Genomic DNA, 26,405 nt, shown 5'->3' on the forward strand with positions numbered 1-26,405 from the left:
ATCAGCACACTAGGTCAAGAGGCTATTTTGCCAGTCTTGGGAATAGGCTGCTCTCTGTAAGGTACAAAACAAAGTGTGACCTCATGAAGCAAATATCTGAGCCCCAAAGCTGCTTTTCTTTCTCCCAGCTGTTCCAGGCAAAATATCTTGCTTGCATTGTAGTGTCAAGAGGACCGCTTTTGAATTATTTTGGCTTTATGGTTTGGTGAGTTGTTCTTAGAATAAATATGTTTTACCATCCAGACAGTCCTTTCACATGATTTTTCCTTCTTTGAACTTCAGCTGAAAGTCCAAAAATCATTACAGCTGATGATTGCCGTGCTAAACTCAGTTAAATTATTCTTTTGTTTGAAGATTCTAAGAGAAGGTGAACTTCACTATTTTTCACTATTTTTTTTTCTCTGTGAATGCAGTTCTGCAAGTAGTCAAGAAATGGTCTGGAATGTCATGTTACTTGGTGGTGAACAGGGCTGTGATTCAGTGCTTTATTTCCACATAAACATGGGTTATACAACCTGCTGAAGGCAGTGTCCAGTTGTTGCAGAAATAATTTTTCCAACAGAATTCAAAATTATATTAATGTTTTATTGACATATTTCCCCTTTTTTCAGGGAAAGAATGCACCCAGGATGAAAGTACAGCTGCAGCTATCTTTGCTGTTCAAATGGATGACTATCTAGGAGGAAAGCCTGTGCAGAGTAGAGAAATTCAAGGATATGAGTCTAATGAGTTTATGAGTTACTTCAAAGGAGGAATTAAATACAAGGTAAGGAGTCTGTCAAAATACATTCTGAAATTGAATATAACAGTTTTCCCTACATAAAAATAAAATGTTTTTCTTTGTAAATGGAGATTTAAAAAATAGTTTATTAGTGCTTTGTGGGTTTAGATCTGAACCACCCATCTTAAACCATAGGAATCTGTGTTTGTACAGAAAGCAGCAGCTTGTTTCTCAGTGCCTCTTCTGGTATGTGAAAACCTTTCCCAGTTTTTTTTCCCCAAAATAAAGCTGTCTTAAGATTTCCTACTTATGTGTCTAATAGAGTTCACAGTAGGGACTCTGTCTGGGTGGTGTTAAATCTCACAGAAATCATTGGTCTTGCAGGTCAAGTATTTTTGTTCAAATGCAGAACCCAGTTTGCTCGAATGGTTAGAAACATTAATAGAAAGGAAAAGACCAGAACTACATTTAAATATAACAATACTTTTGCAGTCCTACCAGTCCTACTGCTGTTTTTTTCTGAAGTAGATAAAACAATCTTCCAATTTTTTTTTTGAAAAATTTTAGCTTTTAGAGAGGTGTAGTGTCAGTATCCTTGTGTCACTTCCAAAAGCTGAATAGCTGAAAACTAACTTTGTGGGGTTTTTTGGTGTTTTTTTTTTTTTTTTTTTTTTTTTTACATCTGTGGGGTTTTTTAAGGATAAAGTAATATATCTCCATAGGAATATCTCCATAGTAGAAGCTCTGGGAGCCATAGCTCATGCAGCCTTTTCCCCCATTGTGAAGGTTTTTAACTTCTCTCTGTCTACACAATCAAGCTTTTAACTCTGCTCTCACTTCCCCTGGTTTGGTACTCCTTGCCAGGTTGACTCTTAAGTTGCAAATATTCCTTTCATAAAATTGCAGAGCTGCTGTGGAATTATCCATGCATATACATGTAACCAGGGACTAAAACCCTGGACCTCTGAGATTCAAGTTTGAAAAACTTCAAAAGGAGCTGCATATATTATCTGCTTTTCCTCAGTCCTTGACTTTTGTCCTAACAATGGGGTTGAATATTATCTCATCCTCTGAAGGAGGCTGGGAAGTGCTGTGAATTCTGTGCTTTCACTTTTGCCATTTATCTGAAAACCCTTTGAAGGAGGATGATATCTGCTCCCTTGGCTGAAGGTTCACACCTGAGATCTCAGCAGCAGTGGTGTCTGTCTGGTCTGTGGTCAGCACTCTTAAACAGTACAGTACTTTGGCTTGCTTCTCGCTACATAAGCTATTTTTTTCCACTGCTAGCTCCTCATCTGTAGTAAAAAAAGTAACTTTGCAGAAATGAAGCTGAAATAAAGCTGACTGCTATGTTTTGTTTTATTCAGGCAGGTGGTGTTGCTTCTGGATTTAATCATGTTGTTACTAATGATATGAGTGCCCAGAGGCTGTTGCATATCAAGGGCCGGAGAGTTGTGAGAGCCACAGAAGTCCCCCTGGCTTGGGCCAGCTTCAACAAAGGAGATTGTTTCATTATTGACCTTGGAAATGTAAGTATTTTGTAGAGCAAAACACTGAAAAGCAAAAGCTGTATCCCTTCCAAGGATTGAGTTATCCCCTAAAATGCAAAACTGATTTTTGTCACTCATGTGAACCAGCAGAAAGAATCTGCTTTAGAAAATTGGTTTTTTAGTGTCATGGCACTTCAAAGGTTTCAAACTACCCTAAATGTTTCCTCAAGTGTGCACAAATTATCTGTCAAGAAACGGTTCTCTTTCCCAGAGAGGAAGGGCATTGGGGTTTTTCACTACTGGTGTTTGAGCAGCTTAAACACTTCACCGTAAGTCCAGTCTGACTTTGGCACTCTCTACCAGATGAATGGGATCAGTCCTAGTTCAGAGCAGAACACAGATTCAACCATTCTCTTAAGAGCATTTTTGCACAGTCATCAAACTTTGATAGTGACAGTAGACCCTAAAAAAATAGCTGCAAAAGTGATTATAAAACTACTTGAATACTTCAAGAGATCACTTGAGAAGCAATCCTGTGCTTCAAGGCTTTCTGCTGAAAACAAGTAGAGACAGCACAGAAGAATATAGACACATAAAAGATGATAGTTCTGCTTACTTCAAATGGCTTATAGTGCTGTCACCTCAGAATACATGAGATTTTCTGATTCTAAGAGTAGCAGCTGGGATGTAGTCCACACTAATTGGATGCTAGTTACCAATCTGAAATTATACTCACATGCATAAAATGGAAAGCATGGGAAAGGAAATAGTTTATCTGCAGTTGATTTTAGCTGTAGTGTTTCACAAGGAAGTGGTCAGCTGCTTCAAGATCTCAGAGTTCCCCTACTTATTGAAAAATGGACTCTTCTGAATTCATGGTGTGCATTTTCTCTGAAATAAGAAAATTCATGGTTTCTTTTTTCTCTGAAAGCATCCCCTAGCATGACAGTTGAAGCTAATCAATGTAGCTACTTGATACCAATATGTCTTTGATTTTTATTGTGCTTAACAGCCTTCAGATGGAACACCAAATAGTGTTTTTTGAATATGATCCTATTCCACTTATGTCAACATGGTTTAACCCTGTGGAACAGCCTGGTGATCAGTATCCAAAGTAATATCTCAGTGTCACTTTGCATAGAAGACCCAAGTCATCTATTCCCTTTGAGAGTTAATCCCTGGGAGATGGAGGGTTTGGAACAAAACATTGCTAGATAATGCTGCTTTTGCAGTAAGGCTGTAATTTGACTTGAGTTTTCTGGAGTCAGCCTTGCATGGACATGGTGTAGAACTGGGTGTACTCCATGAATTCAGCTTGTCCTGACCCTTATTGAGCTGCAGTTACCCAGATGACCTTGAGAAATTACTCAGGCCACACTGCAGGCATAGCAATGGCACTGATGAAATGCACTATGGATGTGTTGCAGTGTTACATGTTTAGCTTGGGGCCCATCCCTTTTGGTGAGAGGAGAGTGCTCTCACTAAGCAGTTTAAATGTAATATAGAGTTATAGTCTTTACCTGATACTGAATGTACTTTGGGAACCTTTTACTTTTCTTACAGTGTAACATCAGTGGTTTCTGATTCGCTGTTTGACAAGACAGAGGTCAAGCAGCAATGCAGCACTGTGCCTTTGCAGGAAGAAAGATTAGATGTGAACAACACCTAGATCTTTTTTTTTTTGCCATTCTATGGGAAATGTCAGTCAAATCACATGTCTGATACAGTTCTTGGTCTTGTCATGTCAGTTGTGAAAGAGAGCTGGGTTTTTCTGGATGTACTGGCAAATTAAGGAAAAGAGTGTGTTGGAGTCTAGCTCTTCATAGTCACAGGTTATTGCATAAACCAGACCATATTTTTGGGAGATGAAAATGGGTGACATAGTTCAGGATGATGATGTACAAGTCTAGAGAAGTACCTCTTATTAAAGAAATGTGGTAGAAAATACAATGTCACAGGAGAAGCTTTGCTCAAGTTTTATAAGAACTGTGTTTCAAGCTGAAATAATTGTACTTTAGGTTGACATTTTCCAATACTAAAGGCATATTGTAAATGAGGGAGGCTTTATAGGAGCTCTTAATTGAATTTAAGGTTCCTTTGAAAAAAGAAAAGTATTTTCACTAAAGTAGAGTCCATTACTTAACAATTGAAATAAAATTAATCTTAAATGGGGTTGCTTCTGAGTTTTGGTATTTATTGCAGACCACTGCAGACTCATTGTCTGAGAATAATGGGCAGTAATTGCATAAAATAATGAGCTTATGGTCAGTGCATTTAATATCAAATTATTGTAGTGTGTCAAATAAGATGAATTTCCAAGATTTACTTTCCCCAGTCTCTTAGCTAACCAGAAGGATGGTCTCCATGGAACTGAAAAATTGCTTGTGCTGTCCATTTCCTGTTATATTTTATCAATCTGCTTATCTAATATAATAAAAAAATATTTCTGTTTTCCCATTTTTCTAAATTACTGCAGTATTTTAAACTCATGGTTTGAACAGATAAGGGAAAATTACGAAAGATCGTAATGAATAGGAATAAAATCATTACTTATCACTAGGGTTTCCTTTTACAAGGATAATGCTTTAAGCAAAATGTGTGTGTGGGCATTTCAAGCTAGGTTCACATATTTACAGTTTAAGTTCTGATGTTTATCTCATACCCAGATCATAGAATAGTTTTGGTTGGAAGGGACCTTTAAAGGTCATCTAGATCAACTCCCCCTGCAATGAGCTGGGACATCTTCAACAAGCTGAGGTTGCTTTGAGCTCTGTTCAGCCTGACCTTGAATGAAGGTTATTCTATCTTGAACCACCCCTCTAAGTTGTTGGAGTCAAACCTTGGCTGGAAATAAGATCAAAAAATAGCATTCTAACTGCCTGCCTCCTGACAGTCTCTCCCTCTCTCTTACAAGTGGTTTGGATCCCAGGGGGCCACGTCCCATGTGCACAACCCACACAGTGCCTTGGCTGATCTGTTACTAAACCACATTTACAGCACTTCGAATACCCTGCCCAGGTCTCATCTTGCCTCCTTTGAACTCTGTTGGCTGGAAGAGAAAATAGCTGCAGGAGGCAGAGAAAGCACCGTCTGGGGAGAGTTGTTATTTGTGGGAGATGTGTGAAGACCTTTTAGTCAAGCAGTCTTCTGTAACGCCATGAGCTGTGACTAGTGATCTTCTTTAGAGAGAATGACCCAGGAGAGTGCTGGGATGCCAGACCCTGATTTAAGTTGGGGTGTTTTTTCTGCATGGGATTTCCATGAGACCTCTTTGGTGAACCTGGGAATCTGTCTGTAAGGGAGCCTTTGGGCAGGCAAGACAAGTGCAGGGAGGTTGCTGAGAGAGCCTGGAGTGGAGCACACCTTCCTTTGTCAGATGCTGTTTAGTGCACTTGCCCAGGTACAGCTCTGCTCAAGGCCTCCCAGGAGCTGTTTTCTGCCACACAATCACAGAATATGCTAGGTTAGAAAGGACCTGCAAGGATCATAAAAGTCAACCTCTTAGTCCCACACAGGACAGCTCCAAGAGTCCAACTGTGTATGGGAGCATTGTCCAAATTCCTCTTGAACTCTGTCACGCTTGGTGCTGCAGCCATGTCCCTGGGGAGCCCATTCCGGTGCCCAACCACCATCTGAACAACCTCTTTCTAATATCCAACCTAAACTCCTCTGATACAACTTCAGGTCACTCCCTTAGGTCCTCTCACTGGACACCAAAAAGAAGAGATCTGTGTCTGCCCTTCCTCTTCCCCTCAGGAGGAAATTGTAACTGCAATGAAGTCTTCCCTGAGTCTCCTCTTCTCCAGGCTGAACAGACCAGGTGACCTCAGCTGCTACTCATAAAGCTTCTCCTTAAGGCCCTTCCAATCCTGTCCTGAGCTATTGCTGGTATCCCACCTGAGAGGCACCAGGGTGGGTTTGACAGTTCTTGGTGGCCTTAAACTGCCTGGCCTTGCTCTGTACTGCCCTTTCCCTCCAGATGCAGCTCTCCCTGTTTCACCCCATCCTCCAGCCACCTCCCCTTTGACACAGTCCTTTTTCTTCTTTCATCACCAAGACAATTGTCAAAACAGCAAGGAGCAGGAGGACATGGAAAATGGTCACAGAAGGCAGGGGGAAAGATGAATCACTGTGCCATTTAGTTAATAACACACATACAGTTTTCAAGGCTGTTGTTTAGTATTTATCTAGATGCATATGTAAACATACTGTATATGTGTATATTTCTGATAAGATGTGCTAAAGACTTTCCTGTCTTTTGTCAATTTTCCTGGTTTAAAGTGGGAAGGAAGCTTGTCAGTATTGTGAAATTAGCCCTGTGTATATTGATGTATGCTGGTTATTTATGAAACTGGAATGTTGAGATATGTCAATAATTTGGGTGGTTATCAAAACATGGAGCAGAAACAATGGGAGTAACAGTAAAATACAGCAACATTAATTGATCAGCTGATTTTATTGAATGCTTCCCAACTCAGTTTGGGAAGCCCTGCTGTATGAAAGCTGTCTGAGGTTGTATCCTTAGTGACCAGCAAAAATATTCTTTGTGTGTGTTTGGTTAGAGCTTTGTGAAATGTAGGTCTCGACTCTGTCTGATTAATCTCTTGATGGGGGACAGCAGCAGTGCCATGAGCTAGGTGACTGCAAGGTCAGGCAGAGAGCTGTGCACTGCTCAGCCTTCTCAAAGAAATGAAGAGACAGTTAAAATAAGGGGGTGAAGGGCAATGTGTGATAACTACCACTGAGGTTTCAGCTTGGGCTTGATTGCAGCTGGAAAGTTTTGTCAGTACAATAAAAATTCTCCAGGCCGAACATCACCCTTCTCCCAAAGGAAGAGTGCAGATGGGTGAGGTGGTAACTACAGCTCAAGCTAAATGAAATTTGAAGGTAAACTGTACTCAGTTGTCCATTCTTCCTATTCCTATACCACCACCTATAGTGGTGCTGATAAACTGATCTATAACAGCCAAGAGGTTGCTAGTTTGAAATCTAAGAGCCCACAATATTCTTAGAAACAGCTTGTGCTATCTAGCAATCAAGGTTTGTATTTCTCAAGGGCTTCATGAATCCAAATGAAAATTATGAAGTTGGAACTCAAAAGTATGAGTCTGAACAGAGTTTTTATCATAATCTATCTGTCAGTATGTTCCTAATAGAACACATAATAAGTATGTCAGAAGAAAAATTGCTGCCTTGCAACAAAGACACTAGAAGAAATACATCAGGCAAAAATGCTGGCTTTTTATACAGCTGCTTTTCATAACAACTGTTAACTTGGTGTAAATTAAATTATGTTTACAAAAAGAAAAGTAACTTCTGCTTTTTAAAGAGCAAGATACTTGCTTTGTGATTGACTCTGGGGTGTGATTCAGCATCACATGGCAACCCTAATCACAGTTGTCTTGGTGGCTTCTGTAATCTTCTTCCCTCACTACTTCTTTTAGGTGGCTTTGCTTCTCTTCCATTGGATAAAGCAGCTCACAACAGGCATAATATTTGCTTTAATAAGCAAAGTCACTGTTAAGGTATGAACAGGGCTGGAAGAGCAGATTCTTGCATTTTGCTGTTCATCACTGTACATTTTTAGTTGCTTTGCCTAGCCTTAACAACTGACTCACGTAGGTTTTCCATTCACGTTTTTCCTCCCACGACTAACCTCTTCTCCAGTTTCCCCCAGCTGAGAGTTAAACTATTGCTCATGCTGCAGCAGGGAGCTGCCAAACAAGTAGCTGAGCTTGAGGAACTAAAGTGATTAGGTTGTTTATTAACTTATTAGCAGCATTAAAATGTTGTTCTGTCTATAAAGTGTCTATCTTGGTAAGCAAGCATCTTAATTTTTCTGTAATTCTGTGAACCAGTTACCCAGCAGTGTAAATGCCAGCGTTCTGGAAGTTGCTATAGTCTAAAAGTCATCAGTTGGGGGGGGGGGGGGAAAGTCCTTTTGCCCCCTACTTCAGTTCAAGTAGTCAGAGTATGGATTTTATTTGTACTCTATGGACTGGAAAGTTCCCCCTCACCCCCACTTGTACACAAGTAGCTGAACCAGAGATCATTGTTTAAGCTTGGGGTGGACTGGACACACATGTATCCACAAGGATTCAGCTAAGTTAGTTTTCTTCCTGATGTGGTAGGAAATCCAGATGTTTTGCAGCTCCTGTTGTTTAGAATTAAGATTATCCTGGTATTCACCCCTTAATCCACTGTGGTGTAGCAAAAGCTCTTCCTAGTGTATGCTAGCAAAAACAGGTGTGAGAGGAAAAATGACTGTACTATGTGCATGACTCTGCTATATCTGACTTATTTTTAGTGTGAGAATTTGTTCCATTTGAGTCAAATGGGAGACTCCAAAGAGACACTATTGTAATTTTACTAGTAATTTAAAATTTTTTTTTAGCTCATGGTGGCCTCAGAGGTGTTCTGGCTGAATGAATTTGGAGTTTATTTTGGATTATCAAAACTCCACAACTTTCAATGGTTCACTCGATTGCAGTTTCAACTAAGTTAGATTTTATGGATTTGTGAAACAAGAGGAGTTTTTTCCTTGCCTGTGTCAAGAATTCAACTGTCAATAAAGGAAAAGGTGAATAATTTAAGGAGAAAAATTAGTTCAGCAGCCTATATTAATCTGGTTGAATCCAAACATTCTTAATACGTACATATTGTTAGTTCCTTAAAAAACCTGGATGTCAGTAAACTGACAAAAAGCGCTGCATTGCAGTTGTTCTTGTTCAGTTATTTTCCCCACCATGTGGATTTTGTTTTCTTGATTTAGCACTTTAAAGCTCCACACTGTTGCTTTAGGGCTCTCTGTTTCATTTCCAAAACCTTGGTGTTGGAAGTACAAATACCAATGTAATGTGCCACTGTTTTACAAATACTTAGAATTAAAGGCATTAGAAGTATTTCCGTTGTTTGCAGTTCACATATATACTTTTTTCCCAATTTATTTCTATTTTGTGTTGGCATTTCTTCTTTGAACATATTAAGTTTAATTACAGAACTGAACTTTGAACAAGGAACTCATGCCCTATCAGAGCAGCTGTTCACTAATGACTGCAGAGAGTCTCAGCTGAGTGCCTGCCCATTATTTTGGTAGTACCATGATCAGATGTGTATAAAGCTCTGCCAATATTCCTGTGTGTTCCATCTGCCTCTAGCTTTGCTGGGCTTTTTTTTCCTGTTTCCTTCAGGAGGTGAGTACTTAGGAGTGCTGGCTCTTTTGGGGTTTCCTACATCACAGCTCTTCTCCTCCTGACCCACCCATCCTACAAGCCTCATCATCCTTTCTTCCTATGTGGGCAAAGGTGGACAGGTTTAAGGTGTTTCAGGGCCTCCAGACAAAGAATAGAGGCATGCTAGCTTGTGATGCTCTAAGTTCTTTTCTTAATGGAAGCTGAAAGTTTATTTCAATATTTTAAGGTTAAGGAGATTTTAACATTTCACTGTTATTTTCTACCTAAATGAAAGTTTAACCACAAATTATTTCTAATTAGAGTTTTGAAAGCTGTTTAATTTGTTTAGCTTTTTAATATCTCTTTCTGTAAGAGAATGCAAATCAGCAATTACAGTAGAGGCCTGGAAATTAGTAAATATTTCAAGAGACATACAGGTTTGAAACACTTGCATTTTTAGGGCATGTTTGACTAGAGAAAAACAACTTTATGGATTTAAGCTTCTTGGCTTTTCCTGTCATTGTCCTGGGTAAGATCCACAGAAATGACCACAAAGGATCTAGAAAAGACCGTATATTTTCATGTGCCTCCAGACTAAGGAGGCTGCCAGTTGAATACAGAGGTGGCTATGTGTTGGAAGGGAAAAATTGGTTTTTATGTCACTTCTGAAATAAGTGATTTTTTTGTTTGTTTGTTTTTCCTTCTCTTACTCTGCATGCTCTGTGGGGCTGGAGCAGGAACAGGAGGTGTACTTTCACAGTCCCCCTCCATACAGGGAAAAGTGCCAAGGTGCTCTTGCTCAGGGTTCCACATGAGCCATGCACAGTTATCCTGATGCACAGCCTCCGTGCAGAAGCTAAATGTTGGGTCATTTTCAATGTGCTGTAGAAATCTCATGTGACTTGCACAAGGTCACTTCTGCAGGCCAGAAGCTCTTTGGAGTAAGAGCAGTGAGTCCTAACACTCTTTAAGTGGAAGACCCACAATGTGCAGTTGAGGGGAGGGCTCATTCTGACCACAGTGTGCATGGCACGGACCCAGCTTGCCTTCCCATCCTCACTCAGGAGCTCTAGGGTGGTCACTCTTACTTGTTATAAGATTTTTCATTATGAGGTTGTATTCATTACAGTGTTACTCATTATATTTATTCAGTATTACTCAATATATTAAATTCATAAAAATGTTGGTTTCATTACACATTTTTCATTATAATGTTTTCTTACCCTCAGCTGTCAATTGTCCCACCATGATAACTATATTGGTATCAGCATCCATTAATATAGGGTATCTCTCTCAGAATTCTGTTTAAGAGGTTTAAAAAAGTAACTACTACTAATGCAAACTTGTGAAAATAAACTGGGCTTGGCACAGGAATTACTGATGAATGAAGCTCTTTTATTCTGAGCGGAGTGAACACTTGAAGTCTGTTTTCATTTTAATGAAAACATTTTTTGTCAACCTGCCAGTTCCAAATAAAGTTACCAAAACAAACCTAAAAATAGTGAAGGTGTAGTACAGCTAGGAAATTCTTAAAGTAGTGAGTGAGCTGAAGCTCAATATCATATTTTTCCCCTAGTTGAGCACTTTTTTCATGTATTTATTTTCTAAAAAATAAATACATGAATAACAAAATACGACCCAAAAGCTCGATGATTTGTTGGATATGGTTAGATAACTAATTGACTGTATTTCAGGTAAATCCAGATCTAAATATTAGCCTTCTCAAGAAGTGGCTTTGACTTCTAAAACTCTTCTCCTGGTTTTAAATTGTTGAAAAACTGAATCTGCCTAGCGGTTGAAACGGGTAAGTTATATCAGGAAGGCAAACTTGTAGATGTTCAGCTTCTCTGCTGGGAGGCCCCAAAATTAGATACATTGAAAATGAGATGATTTGAGTTCAGAAGAGAAGACTAATTAAATCCAAGCTCCTGGAAGCTTCTAGCACTGAATGTTTAAGATATTTTAGTGATCATAGTAAATGCATTGCCATATTATGTATTTTGGGACATTTTCATGGCCTGTGGCTGTCCATGTCCTTCTATTTGATTATACAGTACATGAAGTTTAACTTTCAGGCTTTTAGTAAAGAATGGTGTCTTTATTCTCTAGTGCTAAAAAGAAGCATATTCTTATTTCTCTAGCTTTTAAAAACAGTATTTTTCAAATAACCATGTAAAATGGAGCTTGTGAATCTCGAGATCAAAAATGTTTTCAGGCACTGCTTGTTGATTCAAGTGGTGGTTTATGCAGTAGAAGAAAACCCAGAACATTATTTTTAAGGAAAATAATGAAGTCTGCAAATTTAAAAATCTGAAATCCATTACTGTAGATTTTTAAAGGTCCTTCTCCTTCCTCAGGCTTATTTGAAGCCTAGAGCCTGTGGACTGTAGGAGAGGTCAGTTTAGTCACTTGCTGGCTGAAGGCAGACAGGGAGAATAAACTGTGATTGTGGAGTAACTTGGGTGCGGTGGGGCCTTTAGGAGAGGCCAAGAAAAGAAAATGTGAATTTATTGTCCAAGAAGTCACGGTCTTTGTAGTTTGCAGTGGCAGTTCAAGTCTCACAATATCCTTTGTGGTCAGTACAGCAAAAATACGCATTTTGTAGATGCAACTACTTGTTTGAGGTTCCATCACCAGTTACCAAAAAACCAAGAGAAGGCCAGTGGGTACAACTGGAGCTGCACTTCCAACCTTTCTGAATGAGCAATCTCCACCAATTGCCCCATCAACACTGAAATAAGGCAATAGCTGCCTAACCTCTTTGCCTATAAAGAATTCATGTTTATTGCTGCAGTATCTCTAGTGACTCCTGTTTTCCCATTTATTATTGCAAATAAGCTCAATTAGTGGGATGTAGGCCAAGATAAGAATAATGCTAAGGAGTCTGTGATTTGGAAGGTCTCCATGAATTTGGTATAAAAGGGCTGAAGCAGTGCCTGGCAATAACAAATGTACTAACAATCTGCTCAGATTGGAACGTTTTACTTTGTGCGCATTCATTTTTTCAGAAAATTGCTTCCCTAAGTTTGAACAGACATTTTATTTTCCTGGGGAAACATAGAAAGATTTAAGATAAGGTTCAGACCTGACACCAGCTATGTCTCCAGATTCTGGATGCTTGGTAAACTGACAGTACTTAAACCAGAACTTAGAGGCAGTTTTTTAAGCCTACAGTCAAGTTGTTAAAAGGCAAGCTGAAAACCTCACAGCTTTCATTGCATGACATCTGCAAGTTGAAAGGGATAGCGTTCTGTCAATCTGTGGTGTAATCCTGACAAAGCTTAAAACTTTGTCTTTGAAGAGGTGCTTTTGAAGGGGGGAAAGGAGGTTGGAAGGGAACAGTGAGATGACTGAGATCTCACTGTTGGGGGGGGTTTGTGTCCAAACTGGTGAGAGGTAACTGTTGGAAGTTACTAGTTCTGTTTTGTGTGCAGATGCCGTGAATGTTAGCTGTCTTCTAAAAATTTGCATCTGCTAGTACTGAGAAGTTGTGCTTCACCCTCACTTGTCTCAAACCACATTTCCAAGTACTGTTAAAGACCTACAGTGGTCAGCAGAAATAACTTGATTTTTTTTTTATTAAGTAGATTTTAGTCTGAAATGTTAAGTTTTATGCAGTTCTATATACAACATAAATCTAAGCCCAAGTAATTTATTCAGTGAGGGCTCTGATCAAAATTTGCATTGCAGATGAACACAAACCAGTTGAACCATATTAAAACTGAAAAAGACTGTGTACCTTTATTGCTGTACTATTTGAACTATTTGACAGAATCATGTGAAGAATCAAATTACCTTCCTCCAGGAGAAGGTGGGGGAAGCAACCAGCCAAAATGAGTAATTTCCTTGGACTGGCTCCTTCCAGCCCAGCCTCTAGCATCCCTGTAGCTTATGTTATGCTTTTTTTTAGTAATTTTGATCAATGAAAATGCTTCAAGTTCTGGATGAATAATGGGGATTGCCAAAACTCAGGGTCCTTAGTCCGTGTGGCTGAATCAGGTGACCTGTTTTAGACTGGTTCTGGTGTCTCGCTTTCCTGAGAGGTGCCCTGGGAGCATGCTGCATTCTGCAAAAGGTCAGCAAATAAAATCTGGATTGAAAGATTTAACTGTACTTTGGTAACACATACAATCTGGATCTTCCTTGAGATTTTGAAATGAATTTGTTTCTTGACACAGGTGAGTACCAGCACTGCTGAAGTTCCATAGAAGAGGAACTGACTTACAAAATTTTTAGTAGCAAATTTAGGAGTTACTGGTTCATTAATTAGCTAAAGCACTGTATGTAATTGGGATAAAACTCAGTCAAACCAAAACTCTGACTGTTCTGAGCTCTAGTGGTCTCTTAGTTATGTAGGAGCTATATTATGTAAATATCTTGCATATTACAGCATCACAGAATGAAATTGGTTGGAAAAGATCTTTGAGATGACTGAGCACCATCTTGTCAACCAACCCACAGCACTAAATGCCAAATCCTGTCTTTTCATAGCATCTCCATGGGTGTGATTCCACCACCTCCCTGGGAAGCCCATTCCAATGTTTATTTACCCTTTCCATGAAGAAGTTTATTCTAATATCCAACCTAAATTTCTCCTGGTGCACTTCAAGACCATGTCATAGATACTGCAAATATCTACGTGATTGAGCAGCCCTCTTCTTGAAAGTATTTCTGAAAGATGTAGATTCACTGATGTTCTGGTGGTTTAGATCCAGTAGGATAGTTATTAATGACATGAATTCCATGATTGTGCTGTGTTGAATTCTGCTGCTAAAGTGTGTGTTCTTTCCATTATTTCAGGAGATCTATCAGTGGTGTGGCTCGTCGTGCAACAAGTACGAGCGGCTGAAGGCTACGCAGGTTGCTGTTGGCATTCGGGACAACGAACGAAATGGAAGGTCTAAATTAATTACTGTGGAAGAAGGGAGTGAGCCAGACCGCCTCATAGAGGTATTGTCATGTCATGTGCAAAAACTTGTTGCTGATGCAGCTGTGAATAAAAAGTTTTTCCACCTCAGGAGCTAAATCAGATTGGGCTGATGCTAGAAGACAGATAAAGGGTATAGTATGCCAATTTATACCTTTTCCTTCCTTACCCAGGCAGCATTAAGTTATTTGGGTATTACAGTCTGAGATAATTAGTCATCTGAGAATACTTTTACAAAGATAAATGTTTGCTTTATTGTGTTTGCTGTACAGTGACTGAATTGACACCATGCCTCACACCAGAGCATGCCATCAGCTCTGTGTGAGGAAGGAGCATCCAACAAGGAAAACACAGCACCAAAAAAGGAAAGACACAGAATTACTGTGTGTAGAAAGTAAAAGAATGTGGCAAATTGCACATTGATTTGGCTGGGGGCCAAGCACACTGCTGTGCATTCTTCAGCTTCTATTTCAAGATCATATGTGCCTGGCCTCTAGTAACCCCAGTGAGCCCCTTCCTCAAATGTTTAGGAAGTTTAACAATTTACTTAAAATTCCCAGATTTCAGATATCACAACTGAGCTGATCAAAGTAGAGTGGAAGAAAAATTCCCAATGTATGGATTTTTCAGATCTCTAAAAGTTAACACTCATGTGTTGTTACAGGTGCTAACAAAAGTATTGGCACTTGGCATTTGTGTCCGAAATTAGGCTTCTGCTATTCATTCTCTAAAGAGAAGGAAGAGGGAAGCCGGGTCACAAAGCAGTACTTCAATAAAATGGAATATGTACAGCTGGGATATTGTCTTGTACTCCCTATTAAGTTCAGGAAGTAAAGCTAATGGTGCATGCAGAAGTGCAATTACTTTTTGTGCTGCTTTCATTCAGTGTGGTCATATGCAGCATAACTAGTTATGCCTGAGAGCAAAACAGGTGCTGAGCCACCAGCCCGTGGCCATGCTGGCTGTGGGGACCCCTTTGGTGGGCTGTCCACATCCTTGCAAAGACTTTTCCTCCTGTGGGTGTGAGTATAGATGTGGCTGTGTTCAGAGGAAGGGTAGGTGGCACACAGTGTACCAGAGATTTTTGAAGAGGGGAAAAAACCCAAGCAAACAGTGCTGGGTTTTTACTTCCTTGTACAGACTTTCCACACTGCCTCTGATGTGTCACATATTTTACATGTATAACTGTTTTGAAAAGAGCACAGATTGACAATTGGAGAGCAACCTCCTGCTCCTGGTTTTAATCACAGCATTGGGTTGCATGCTGCTGCAGCTGTGGACGGGTGGCACTGGGACCCTGCCCCTGGCCACAGCTGCTGCTGCCAAGCCCATCCTGGAGTTACCTCTGGAGGCTCTGAACAGAGCTTCTGGTACACTCATGTGTGACTTGGGAACACTGATCAGAGCAGGAAAACACCAAGGTGGCATTTTGATCCTGTAGTGCATTGTTGTTGTATCAGGGCATAAATTCATTTGCACAGCAGTGTATGCAGAGGTTTCTGCTTTTGTTTTAGGATTCTGAATATGGAGGGAACAGAAATGGGTAGTTCAGTGCAATTAGATTAACTGCTTTTATTGCTGCCACTGTGATGAGCCCAGTTTGAGTGGGTGTGTCTGCAGTCAGGGTTTATTTTCTATTCTGCATCATGCTATCCTTGCTTTTGTAAGTGCTGCTTCCATAACAGGGTCTGCAGCTCAGCTGTGGCTGTTCCAATCCACTCTGAAATGTGCTGCTAATAAGTCAGGAGGGTAGCTAACCTCACAAACATCTAAAATTTATTAATCCTTATTCCTGCTCAAACTGTTTCCAGTTTCTGGTGCTCTTTGTTTGGATTTCTCCTTCCTTCCACAAAATTGTCTCTTAACTTGCTGTTACACTGTCCCAGGCTAGCTGCTGCTGAGCTAACATTGTGTTTGTTTCTTCCCTCTACATCAGGAAGGGTGGATTTTTGGCATCTCCAGCTTTCTTAGAAAAAGCTTGATTTATTTTCTAGGGAAAAGAATTACATACTTTAAATATTCATTTGTCATCCAGTATGCCACTAAAATCAGAAAGAGATTTCCTAAAATTATCTCCTCTGACAATATCAGAATGATGCCCCTTCCTGTGAGCTAGAAATCTGCTTTCATATCAGTGGCCAAACTTGCTCATGCAGTGCCAGGAGATGCTTCAGGCAGGGGCTGACATACCCACCATGAGTACCAGCAGAAAGATCCAATACTGATCTCATTCCTGCTCCATAAGCACAGAGTTGTGACTCCCTGCAGGAAAGCAGGACTTCTGCCTGGACCCCACCTCAGAGACAACACACAGGCTGGCTGAACTAACCCTGCCACACTTCTGTCCTGCTGTAGGATTGGCAGAGGCAGCAGGGCTGTGATCAGGAGGTGTTTCCTTGCCAGCCCACTGTCCTGCTGGGAGCTGTGGTGCTGTGGGCGAGGTGAACTTGTCTATAAGGGCAGTTAGTGCTCCCAGCTACCATTTTTAGCAATGGGAAGAAGCTGCGCTGCTCGAATTTGCCCATGGGAGAGAACTGTCTGGAGCTGCTGTAAGACTGGATGAATTGCTGTGGCAGACCAGCAAGACCCAGCTCACTTGCCCTGGGAAAGGAGAATTACTAGAAGCTGGGTATGTGAGTAGTTTTGACAGCAGCAAGCCCTTTTTCATCTGCCACCACAGGCCACACAGTGCCCATCCTGTGCTTGTACTCTGGAAACACAGCATGTCTGGAAAGCTCAGACTTGCTGTGGATGTGCAGTACTTCTCAGAAGATGCTTCAGGGATCACTTGAACTCTGACTGTGAAGACAAGGCAGAAGCTTTCTGTGCCCATCAGAGATATTTGTTATCTGGCTTCACCTCCATGTTTGGAAGGTGAAGCCAGATACATAATTCTGGCTTTAGGTGCCAGATCTGGGTGAGGTAGTGACTGGCAGGTTTAAAGAAGCAGTGTTGAATAGGATTGCTGCCTTGGAAAATTAAAAGAGAAACACACCACCTTGGACAAATGGCTGCTGTTGCTGTGACTGGTCACCAGTCTCAACAGAACATTGAAAAAATCATCAGACGCCAACTCTGCTCTGATTTTCACATGTAAACAGCTGAATAGATACCCATTCTGCTGAATCTTACACTTGAATGTTCACTTGAATTGTGTTACAGGAATTTTTTGACCTGCATGGGACCAATCCAAAATCAGATCTTAGCAATGCTTGACACAGTTTGGTAGCTGCTACGTCTGCTGACATTGATACTTACCCTTCTCACTCTTTGCAGTGGTAAGCAGAGATGTCACAGCACTGCTTTTAGGTGCCCAAAAGATCATTGAGGACTGAGAGCAGCCAAAGTAATTGACAGCCATGCTCAGGACAGGCAATTTTCTTACTCTAGTTGGAATCTCTGCACTAGTTTTGAGGAGAGGAGAAAACTGGAGAAACTGTATTTCATAGCTTCTCATAATCTCATTATTTAACAATGTGGAGTAATGGCAAACTAGAAAAAACAAGGAATCAGAAATTAGTGTATTTGTGAAGATTTCTAATCAGCCAGCAAGCTGAAGGTGCTTGAAGTAATGCAGGAAGCATAGAAGCATTCAGTTCTGAGTCACTCAAGGGAAAGATGCAAAGCATCCAACCCTCCATTTGTTGTGCAGCAATCCCTTGATCTGGTACCATAACTCTAGACATGAAGTAGAGGGGAGGAGAAAGTCTTAATGTATTTTTTTTCCTCTGTTTGTGTAATCTGAAATATTAGACACCCTAAAATATGTTTATGTTGATAGTACTTTCTGTCTACATGGACTCCTCTCCCTGTGGTACATTTCAGGTATGTTGGGCAGCTGTGTCAGTCTGCAGAGTATGAGAGCCGATGAAAAAGTAGGATAGACTGAGTTCTACCTAAACTAAGTGTTAAGGCTTCATCTGCCCCCTCTACCTAGTATGTCATGTTCAGCTAACACTTTTCAAGATGCTTCTGTTTTCTCTGAGCCTGTCTGATTCATAGAATTTTTGCTCCCTTACAAATGACTCCCTTAAAACTGCAGCTCTTGGTACTACATGATTGCTGTGGGTTTTACTGCTGAGACTTTTTGTTGTGGTTTTGTAAAGGTTTTTGATTGTCATGATTGAAGACAATAAAACCTGAGAAACGTGAGAGCTGAGGTTCAAAACCACAAGAAAATGAATCATCTCGTTAGTATGCATCTTTGGAATCACTCCTCTGCCTTTAAACATACAGCTCTGCCACTTTCATTTACTCAGCATTTGCAGTTGTCACGTGCCTGTTTTTGTGAGCATTCTAGAGCCCTTACAATAGGTGGGTCCAAACCTCTTATAAAACACTTGTGTAAAGATTCAGCTAGTGTAAATACCGAGGAAGAGGGAGAACCTCTTCCTCCTTGCTGGAAAAGCAGCCTTTCTAGTCCCTGCTCTTTCTTTAAAGCCCCTAAGCAATGATTAGTCATGAGAATTGCTGAGTGCCATTGTAGTCAGTGACGATTGTTTTTGCCTGTGGTGAGAATAAATACTTCAGGAGAATGGTCTGATCATATTACAGCCAGTCACACCTTCCTACCTTTGTAGCTGGGAAGGGACTGGCAGCACTGTGCAGTGCTAACTCAGCCCTGTGGATAGAATCCCAAGAGCGCTGACAATTGAGAGATTGCATTGCAAATGCGAGTTACAGAGGTTTTAGACTCCAGAGACCCAAATTATGCAAACAAGGTTGAAAACATGAAGCTCCAGTAGTCCTTAAATTAATTGAATAGATGTCTGCCCATATGGGTAGAAGAGCAGTATCACTTCTTCCTTTCTTACTAAATTCAAGCCCTTAAAAATTATTTTTTACAAATCAAAGATCATTTCCAAGGATGGCATGGATCACAATGAGGTAGCTGGAGAAAAAAGTGAGGCTTGCCTTGACATGTAGGTGGGTGTGAGAGTGCAAGGACATGTTGCTCTGAAGGAGCTGTGCAGGTTCCTGCAGTCCCTGGCCCTGTCACATGGATCTTTACATAAGGCTGGAAGAGCAGCATGTGCCCCACTGGTGAAGGTACTGCTTTGGTACCTGCTCCTTCCCCAGAGCCAGCCAGAGCAGGATCTGTCATCACAGCTCTGCAAAAGCAAAAACTGCTCTTGTTACTCTCAACATTTGTGTTCCTTCTTGTTCCCTTGTTTTTGGTTGTATTATGAACTCAAGTCATGCTAAGGGGAGGTTTGTTTGTTTTGAATTCAGAGGAGTGAAGGAACAGTGATGCAAGAGGAGGAAGAGGGGTAACTTTTTAGAATAATATTCTATTCTAACTTTTTGTGGACTGCAAACTCCAGGCATTTGTTAGGGATTAAACAATTGTTTAATTGTGTAGCTTGTACACAGTTTTAATCAAATGCTCTTAAGCTCTGAATTGCATGTAACTGTCAGGGCCCAGCCTGACCTGTTCACAACCAAAAAAAATGCCCAAAATGAAAAGTAATGAAGCCCTATCTATGGCTTTGGAAATATGTAAAGCAAAGTTGCCTGTTACCATCTGAATTGAGACCGCTGGGAAAAACCAGACATTATTCCAAGGAATTTTGTGAAATGAATACTAGAAATGAATTTCAGTCCCAGGGTAGAGGCAGTATTTAACAGCCATGTACAAAGGAAGATGAATGCAGTGAGAGAGGGATGAGGACAGTGGAAGATGTACCAGACCTCAGTGCAAAGACTCAGTAACATAGGCACACAGAGCAGTCAACCACATTTTCATGCGAATACAAAGACTTGAGAAAGCTAATGCACAGAAAATAGCAGAACTACTAGCTGTGGTTTCTATTAGTAGTCACATTGGCTACTCAAATAAACAGACAGCTTTCTCAGGCTGCTTTGACACTATGGGTCAAATTTACCCCTCTGGAACACAAATATGCTGCTTCACTGGAGTGATTTGGGGCATAGGTAGGTGCCAGCAAGAATTTGGGTCCAGGGGAATAAACCTTCAGGGGTAAAAATCTTACACATGACTGTGCACCTTTCATAGCAACACCTGCTCAGTCTGAGGAGTGGCAGTTTACCAAGCATTCCAGTGTTTAATTAAGCTTTATGATGGGCTGTGAAAGTGGGTACAAAGTGCAAACCCTTTGCCCTTCAGGGTGCCAGTTTCAAGCTGTCAGAACCAGGAGTTCTATGCTCTTTGCAGTGATGGAGCCTGTCTCCTCCATTAAGGACAGTCCCTTTCCTGGATACAAATTTACATTTAAATGACTGAATTACACAACTCATACTCAGACAAAACTTGCCTGGCCTGGATTCCAGTACATCTTAGCTGCTTTGCACTAGCTGAGCATTTGGCCCAGCATTTTTCCCAGACCCATGTAGAAGATCAAGAGGGGTTTGGCCAGAGAATGGCTGAGGCTGGTAAGGAGGAATCTTCCTAAGCATTGGGAGGTGCCCCTAATATTCTTCAAGCTGCAGTTTTAGTCTTGGCTGCCTGAAGCCAGGTACTAATGACAGGGAACTGAGTAGGAGCTGCAGGTGGCAAACACATCTGTAAGCCAGGCTTCTAATTAAGTCTCTAAATACGGATTTCAGTGCCTGCATTAGAAATTTAATTTCAGAAAAAAAAATGTTCAGGTGTATCATGTACTGCATGGCATGAGCTAAATTCTTTATGAACAGCTCTACTAGCAGGTGGTTGAAAACCTAATTTCTTATACTAGGAAAGTTGCTTCTAAACTAGGTATTCTAGGGAATTTCTAAGATCCTAATGATTTCCTGGAAGTGCTTGCAATCAAATTATAATGTGTCTCGTTTGCATTCTTGTGACTGAGAAAACCACTCATCTTTGTTATGTTTTCTTCTTTAGCAGCTGTAGCTCGCAGGGTTACCACATAAGTCAATTATAATCTTATAATTACATGTTAGAATATGAATTGAGTTTGTAATGGCTTTTTTTCCTTTCTGTGCTATACTATCAAGAAATCTCTTGGTGAAAAAGTACTATAATTTTCACTTATTAAATGAGCATAATTAAGAGAAGGCCAAAGACAAGAGATGTTAGCACTTATCTCCACATGGGATTGTTAGCTCTTATTTCAAGGTACTTCCTTTCAACAGGGGAATTTCATGGAGAAGACCTGAAAGGGTAGATTTTCTTTGCTGTATAAAAAGCTCTGAAATAATCTCTTCCTGGGATCCTGCACCTCCCTAACAGAAATGCACCTTGAAGGGGTATCTTTTTTCTTTTTTATTTCTGCAGGTTTGTCTCCTCCCAGTCCCCTGCAGAGCAACTGGGATCTGTGTGCAAGGTTGCCTTTGAATTTTCTGTAGTGAAAGTTCTGTAGTGCAGGAAGAGCTCAGGGAGGAAAACTTTTTGGGTTTTGTTGGGTTTTTTTAAAAGAACTCTGCATGTGCACAGATTGCTGTTCCCTGTCCAGGCCATGTAAAACTGGAATAAGAATCCTCTCTTTGGGCCAAAGTGAAGCACAGCTGTATGGAAGAAAGTATCCCATGTGTTGGGGGATCAGTTCAGTATTTTCACCACCACAGTGGGTGATGCTGAGGAAATCTGTAAATATAATTATTGCAGGTACTGCAGAGTAGGCTGTTAGGGCCAGGTCTTCTGCTTACACAACTATTTATGATTTTGATACTGTCTGGATTTACCTTTAAAAATAAAAGGTAGGTAAATAAGGATTTAAATACTGCAGCAATGAGTGCTGCAGCTTCTAACTCTGAAGAACTGTAAATCATAGCTGAACATTTTGGCTCCTTTACACAGAATTTTAGGATGTGTAGGAACTTAAAGGCATAAATCAGTTGGTGAAGGGCACCTAAACCAGCATGAGGAAATTATTTTCAAAGAGCTAAGCAGGATATATCTCCTAGACAACCAGGTGAAAGGAACATTTTTGCTCTCTCTGTGCTAATAAATATTTAATTTTTTTCAGGCATCAGCAGGAGTCATTAGAGAATATCTGTCAAAATACTCTCTGAATTGCTTTCTTAGAGTCCAGTCTGTGCTCTGTCTTGGACCAAAGAGTTTGGTGTCATACCAGGGAGGATCCCCTGGCATATCTGGTCTGTTTGGTGCATGGGACTGGAAATGCTGAGCTTGTGAATACAGTCAGCGTTGCACTCCAAAAATATTCCAATGCCCTGAGTGGCTTTTTCCACCTTCCCCTCTCATGGTCTAAGTGCTGAAACACATTGCTGCAGCTCCTCTGCTCACCCTGATGCTGCTGTGTGCCACAGCTGCCTGCTAACTGCTCTTCCAAGTGCTGTGCATCCCCTGGGAACACTGATTTCCTAGCAGGGTCTCTGCCTGCCAATCGAGGGCTGCTGCCTCTGGCTCAAGCTTCATGGAGTGTTTGCCACACTCCTCTTTTCACTCCCATATTGGTATGGTCCAGCCACAGCCTTGGGACCAGCTGCAAAGCTGGAGGCACTTAAAGAATGAAAAGCTGAGAGGGTTGTGGATTTTGTCAGATAAATATTCTTTATGGCTGAGGCTCCTTGTTGGCATTAGTTACTGATTTATTTTGTTATTATCCAACACATAAGCATGCACTGTCACGTAGCACATAAGATATTTTATCCACAAGGCCTCCAAACAGAGATCTGCAAAGCTGCAAAGGCTTCAGTCTGTACCTCAATTTATGAGGTAAATAAAGCAGAAAAAATGGGCAGCTCAAGTACACGTGTGAGTGTCTGCAGGCTTTGGCTCCCTTATTTAATACTACTTTTGGGATCAGAGGATGATGTTAACAAAGCAGTGAGATTAAAAATTTAGGTAGAAAGAATTAGTATAAATGTAAAAAGATGTGGAGGTGATTGACTAGTTCATTTCTAATTATGCTGCAGGTAGGCAGGTGCTGAACAGCTCAATTTCCTGTGCTCGTTCAGCAGCAGTGATGATTAGAAAAAGACTGCTGCATTTCATAGTTACTGCCTTTTACCCTCCTGGTTTCTTTGGCACGGGATCACTGTTCTTGAAGGCATCCTAAAAGCCAGATATTTGAAGATGATGTAGGCTGGGGCTTTCCTCATTCCATGCACACCCAGTCTTCAAGTAAATATCTAGCTTGGATACTGCCAGCTGTGCAGTCCCAGCAGGACAAAAAGCAGCCTGTTTTACCTTGCAGCTAATCAAAAAAAAAAAAAGTCGAATTTGTACTCTCAAGACTGATCTAGACACCTTTTTGTGAACATGTTATCTGTGGCCAGTTTCACAGAACAGACAATTAATGTTAGAATATTATTATCATGTGAGTAAAGGTTTTATAGTCAAATTATCCCAGACAGATATGCAAAGTTGCAAATATTTTATTAAAAGCTGCCAAAGCCTAATGCCCTATTTTTAGGCAGTTAAGCACAGAGCTTTGAAAAAGTTATGATTTGCATTTGAAATTCCTGAGACAACAAAAACTGGCTAAAAATGTAGGCCATAATTTATGCATCAAAAGTGCCATGAGCAGCTGATGTGTTTTGCTGTTTTATATCAATCTGAAGTCCTACAGAACAGATTTAGACCTTAATGCCAGAAAGTCCTTTTGATAAATTACATGGTAAACACCCAGAAACTAACAGCATGCCAGAACTGTTAACATAAACCACCCTTTTGCCCACTTCTCAGTGCATTATGGCTGTTTCCATCTTATTTTCAATCTGTGTTCAGGAGGGTGGGAGGTTGCCTGCTCAAGGTGAGCATGTAATGAGATCTGTTCTTGCTGGAATTGTTAGTGAGAGGCCATTTCAGGCACAATCCCTGTGAGCAGTTCAGTGAAGAGATGTTTTTTCCTGTTGGGAATGTAATTTTTTGAAAGACAATGAGTATTTGTTCAAAGTGATGGGAAGAGTTCCACGTTACAATAACCAGTAAAATAAGCTTATTTGGTTATTCATTATCTGACAAATATCAAAAGTAATTTTTGTCTGGTCCAGAATATCTTCAGCAGTGGTTGTGCTGTGCCAGAGGAACCAATAACCAGAAGCAATTAGAAGTGAAGCTGTGACTATTTAACAGAGAAGTCCTAAAGCCACCTTTGCCTAATGATCCTCTATGCTGGTACCCAGGGTCAGCCAGGTGGTTACTAGCCTGCATCATGTTCATCCCTTCCTTTCTCTGATGGATTTTTTTTCCTGCTCAAGTATGTATTTGAGAGAATACTTATTTCAGAGAGATGTTCCTTGTAATTTTCTTCTCTGTTTTGAAGGTTAATAAAAATCTAAACCTTTATCTTCTAATGAGTTCATACTGTGTCTATTTTTCAGACCTGTAGTCCTGCACAGTGGCTTTATTCTCGGTCACAACCTATGTGTGTACTTTGTGGAGCAGGATATACTTGCTTGTGTCAAAGTATACAGGAAAGTAAATGATGAGCTACTACCCTGACTCTTTTCCAAAAGTATTAAGTAATAAAACGTCATTTAGGCAGCTTTAAGCTGTGTCAATTTCTTGTTTTTCTTTCTGTTGGTCTAAGCATACAAAGGTGGGAATTTGAGGGGTTTTGAGATCTGGTCTTCAGGATCACAGCCACAACAAACAGTTCAGACCCAGAAACCTAACCCAAAGTGTGTATATGAAGAAGAAAATCAAACACTATGCTAGTGTACACTAGTTAAACTGTATAAAACTGGTTTTCTTTCTTAATTGACCTTCACTTGACATGCTGTTCAGGTATGGTTTTCCTAGGTGGATTTTCAGCCTCACTGAACTCCTTAAACTTCTTGCTCCCATTAAATCAATATCAACTCTTTTATGATGCAGAGCTGGCTTCTCTAGTTATGAAGAAAATATTTGCCAAATTCTTTCACTGACTTAATTTTAAATTATTTACCTTGTCACATTCCTTCAGATTAAAAACTTTTTGTCTGTATTTCTTCTGTTCTTTTTCTAAAGGTGGAGTTTCACTTCTGAGTAAAAGCATTGACTCAGTATTTTGCACTTATCTGAGGGGGTGCAGATATTTACAGAGAAGAGCTTGTGCACATGCAAATATGAAACAGGTTTTGCAGGCAGGATAATCTACATTGCATTTACCACAAGTGAACTTGGGCAATTGTAGAGGAACTGATGGTCTGTTGGTTTGCATAATGGCAGTCTTGTACTAACCTGAGAGAGTCAACACAGAAGTCTAACAGAACGTAAAAACCCCAACATTTTATGATTAATGCAGACTGGCTTCCTGTTTTATGCCTTCAGACAAGATCTAAAGGTATGGAGTTAATGAATACTTCTGCTAAAACAATGCTAAGCCCAAAGAATGAAGAAGGTGGGGCATGGATATGCTTTCAGGGTCTCTGATTACTCTTCATATTGCTGTTACTGTAGTAGTGAATAGTGATAATATGATAAGCACAATAATAATGATGATGATTTAAAAAGCAGTTTCAAGGCCTGTGTGAGCAACTGTGCATTTATGAGATTTAAGGTGGGAAGTTTGCCAGGATGGTTGGGCATCTGGGGAGCAGTGTGACTAGCTTGTCTTGTGTGTACCCAAGAGAGCACTGCTATTTCCAGGTGTGTAGGGCGGATCTTTGGGTCTGAGTGCTCGGCATGTTTGTGAGTCAGGGTCTCACACCTCAGAGCACGCAGGAGAGCCAGCCTGGGGCTGTCAGCACACTGGGCCATATGGTGTCAAGACCCAGAGGAGCAGCTTGGCTGTGCAGAAAGGATTATGTGACCACAGTCCTGTGTAAATCACTGCTACAGGATTTGTGTGAAACTAAGAATGTATGTATATAGTATGTATAAGTATCAGAAGACCCAGTGTCCTTCAAATGGTCTGTTGGTATAAATAATTTCATTGGGGTACCTTGCTGCAAAGCTTTGGGAGCCTATGACTGCAGTCTCAGCTGGAGTGATTTGTTTTCTTTTTGATCCATCACATGAGAATTATCTGTAAAAAGGGAGGTGCCCCAGAGAGCTACAACTCAGCCAGCAGGTGCTTATGTAAGGATACAACCCAGTTTCAGCATAGCAGTTAGCTAGCTGTTGTTTCAATACTGTTGTGATCTTACTGATAAAACTATTAATTTTCATAACATGCAGACATATCCATGTGGAGCCGTAGCATGGGAATCTGCCTTGGGAAGAGTAAAGACGACTTCTCTGGAAG

At 40.5% G+C, this 26,405-nt stretch overlaps 1 protein-coding gene across 1 annotated transcript in view; it reads left to right on the forward strand.

Moving 5' to 3' along the window:
* The window catches only part of SCIN (scinderin), a 47,907-nt gene that overhangs the window by 3,269 nt on the left and 18,233 nt on the right, over positions 1–26,405 (forward strand). Inside the window, 3 exon segments of the mRNA XM_009086003.4 lie at positions 612–766; positions 2,089–2,250; positions 14,184–14,333. Of these exon segments, the coding sequence (XP_009084251.2) occupies positions 612–766; positions 2,089–2,250; positions 14,184–14,333 (467 nt within the window).

The sequence above is a fragment of the Serinus canaria genome, chromosome 2 (assembly GCF_022539315.1).
Source record: "Serinus canaria isolate serCan28SL12 chromosome 2, serCan2020, whole genome shotgun sequence".
NCBI lineage: Eukaryota > Metazoa > Chordata > Aves > Passeriformes > Fringillidae > Serinus > Serinus canaria.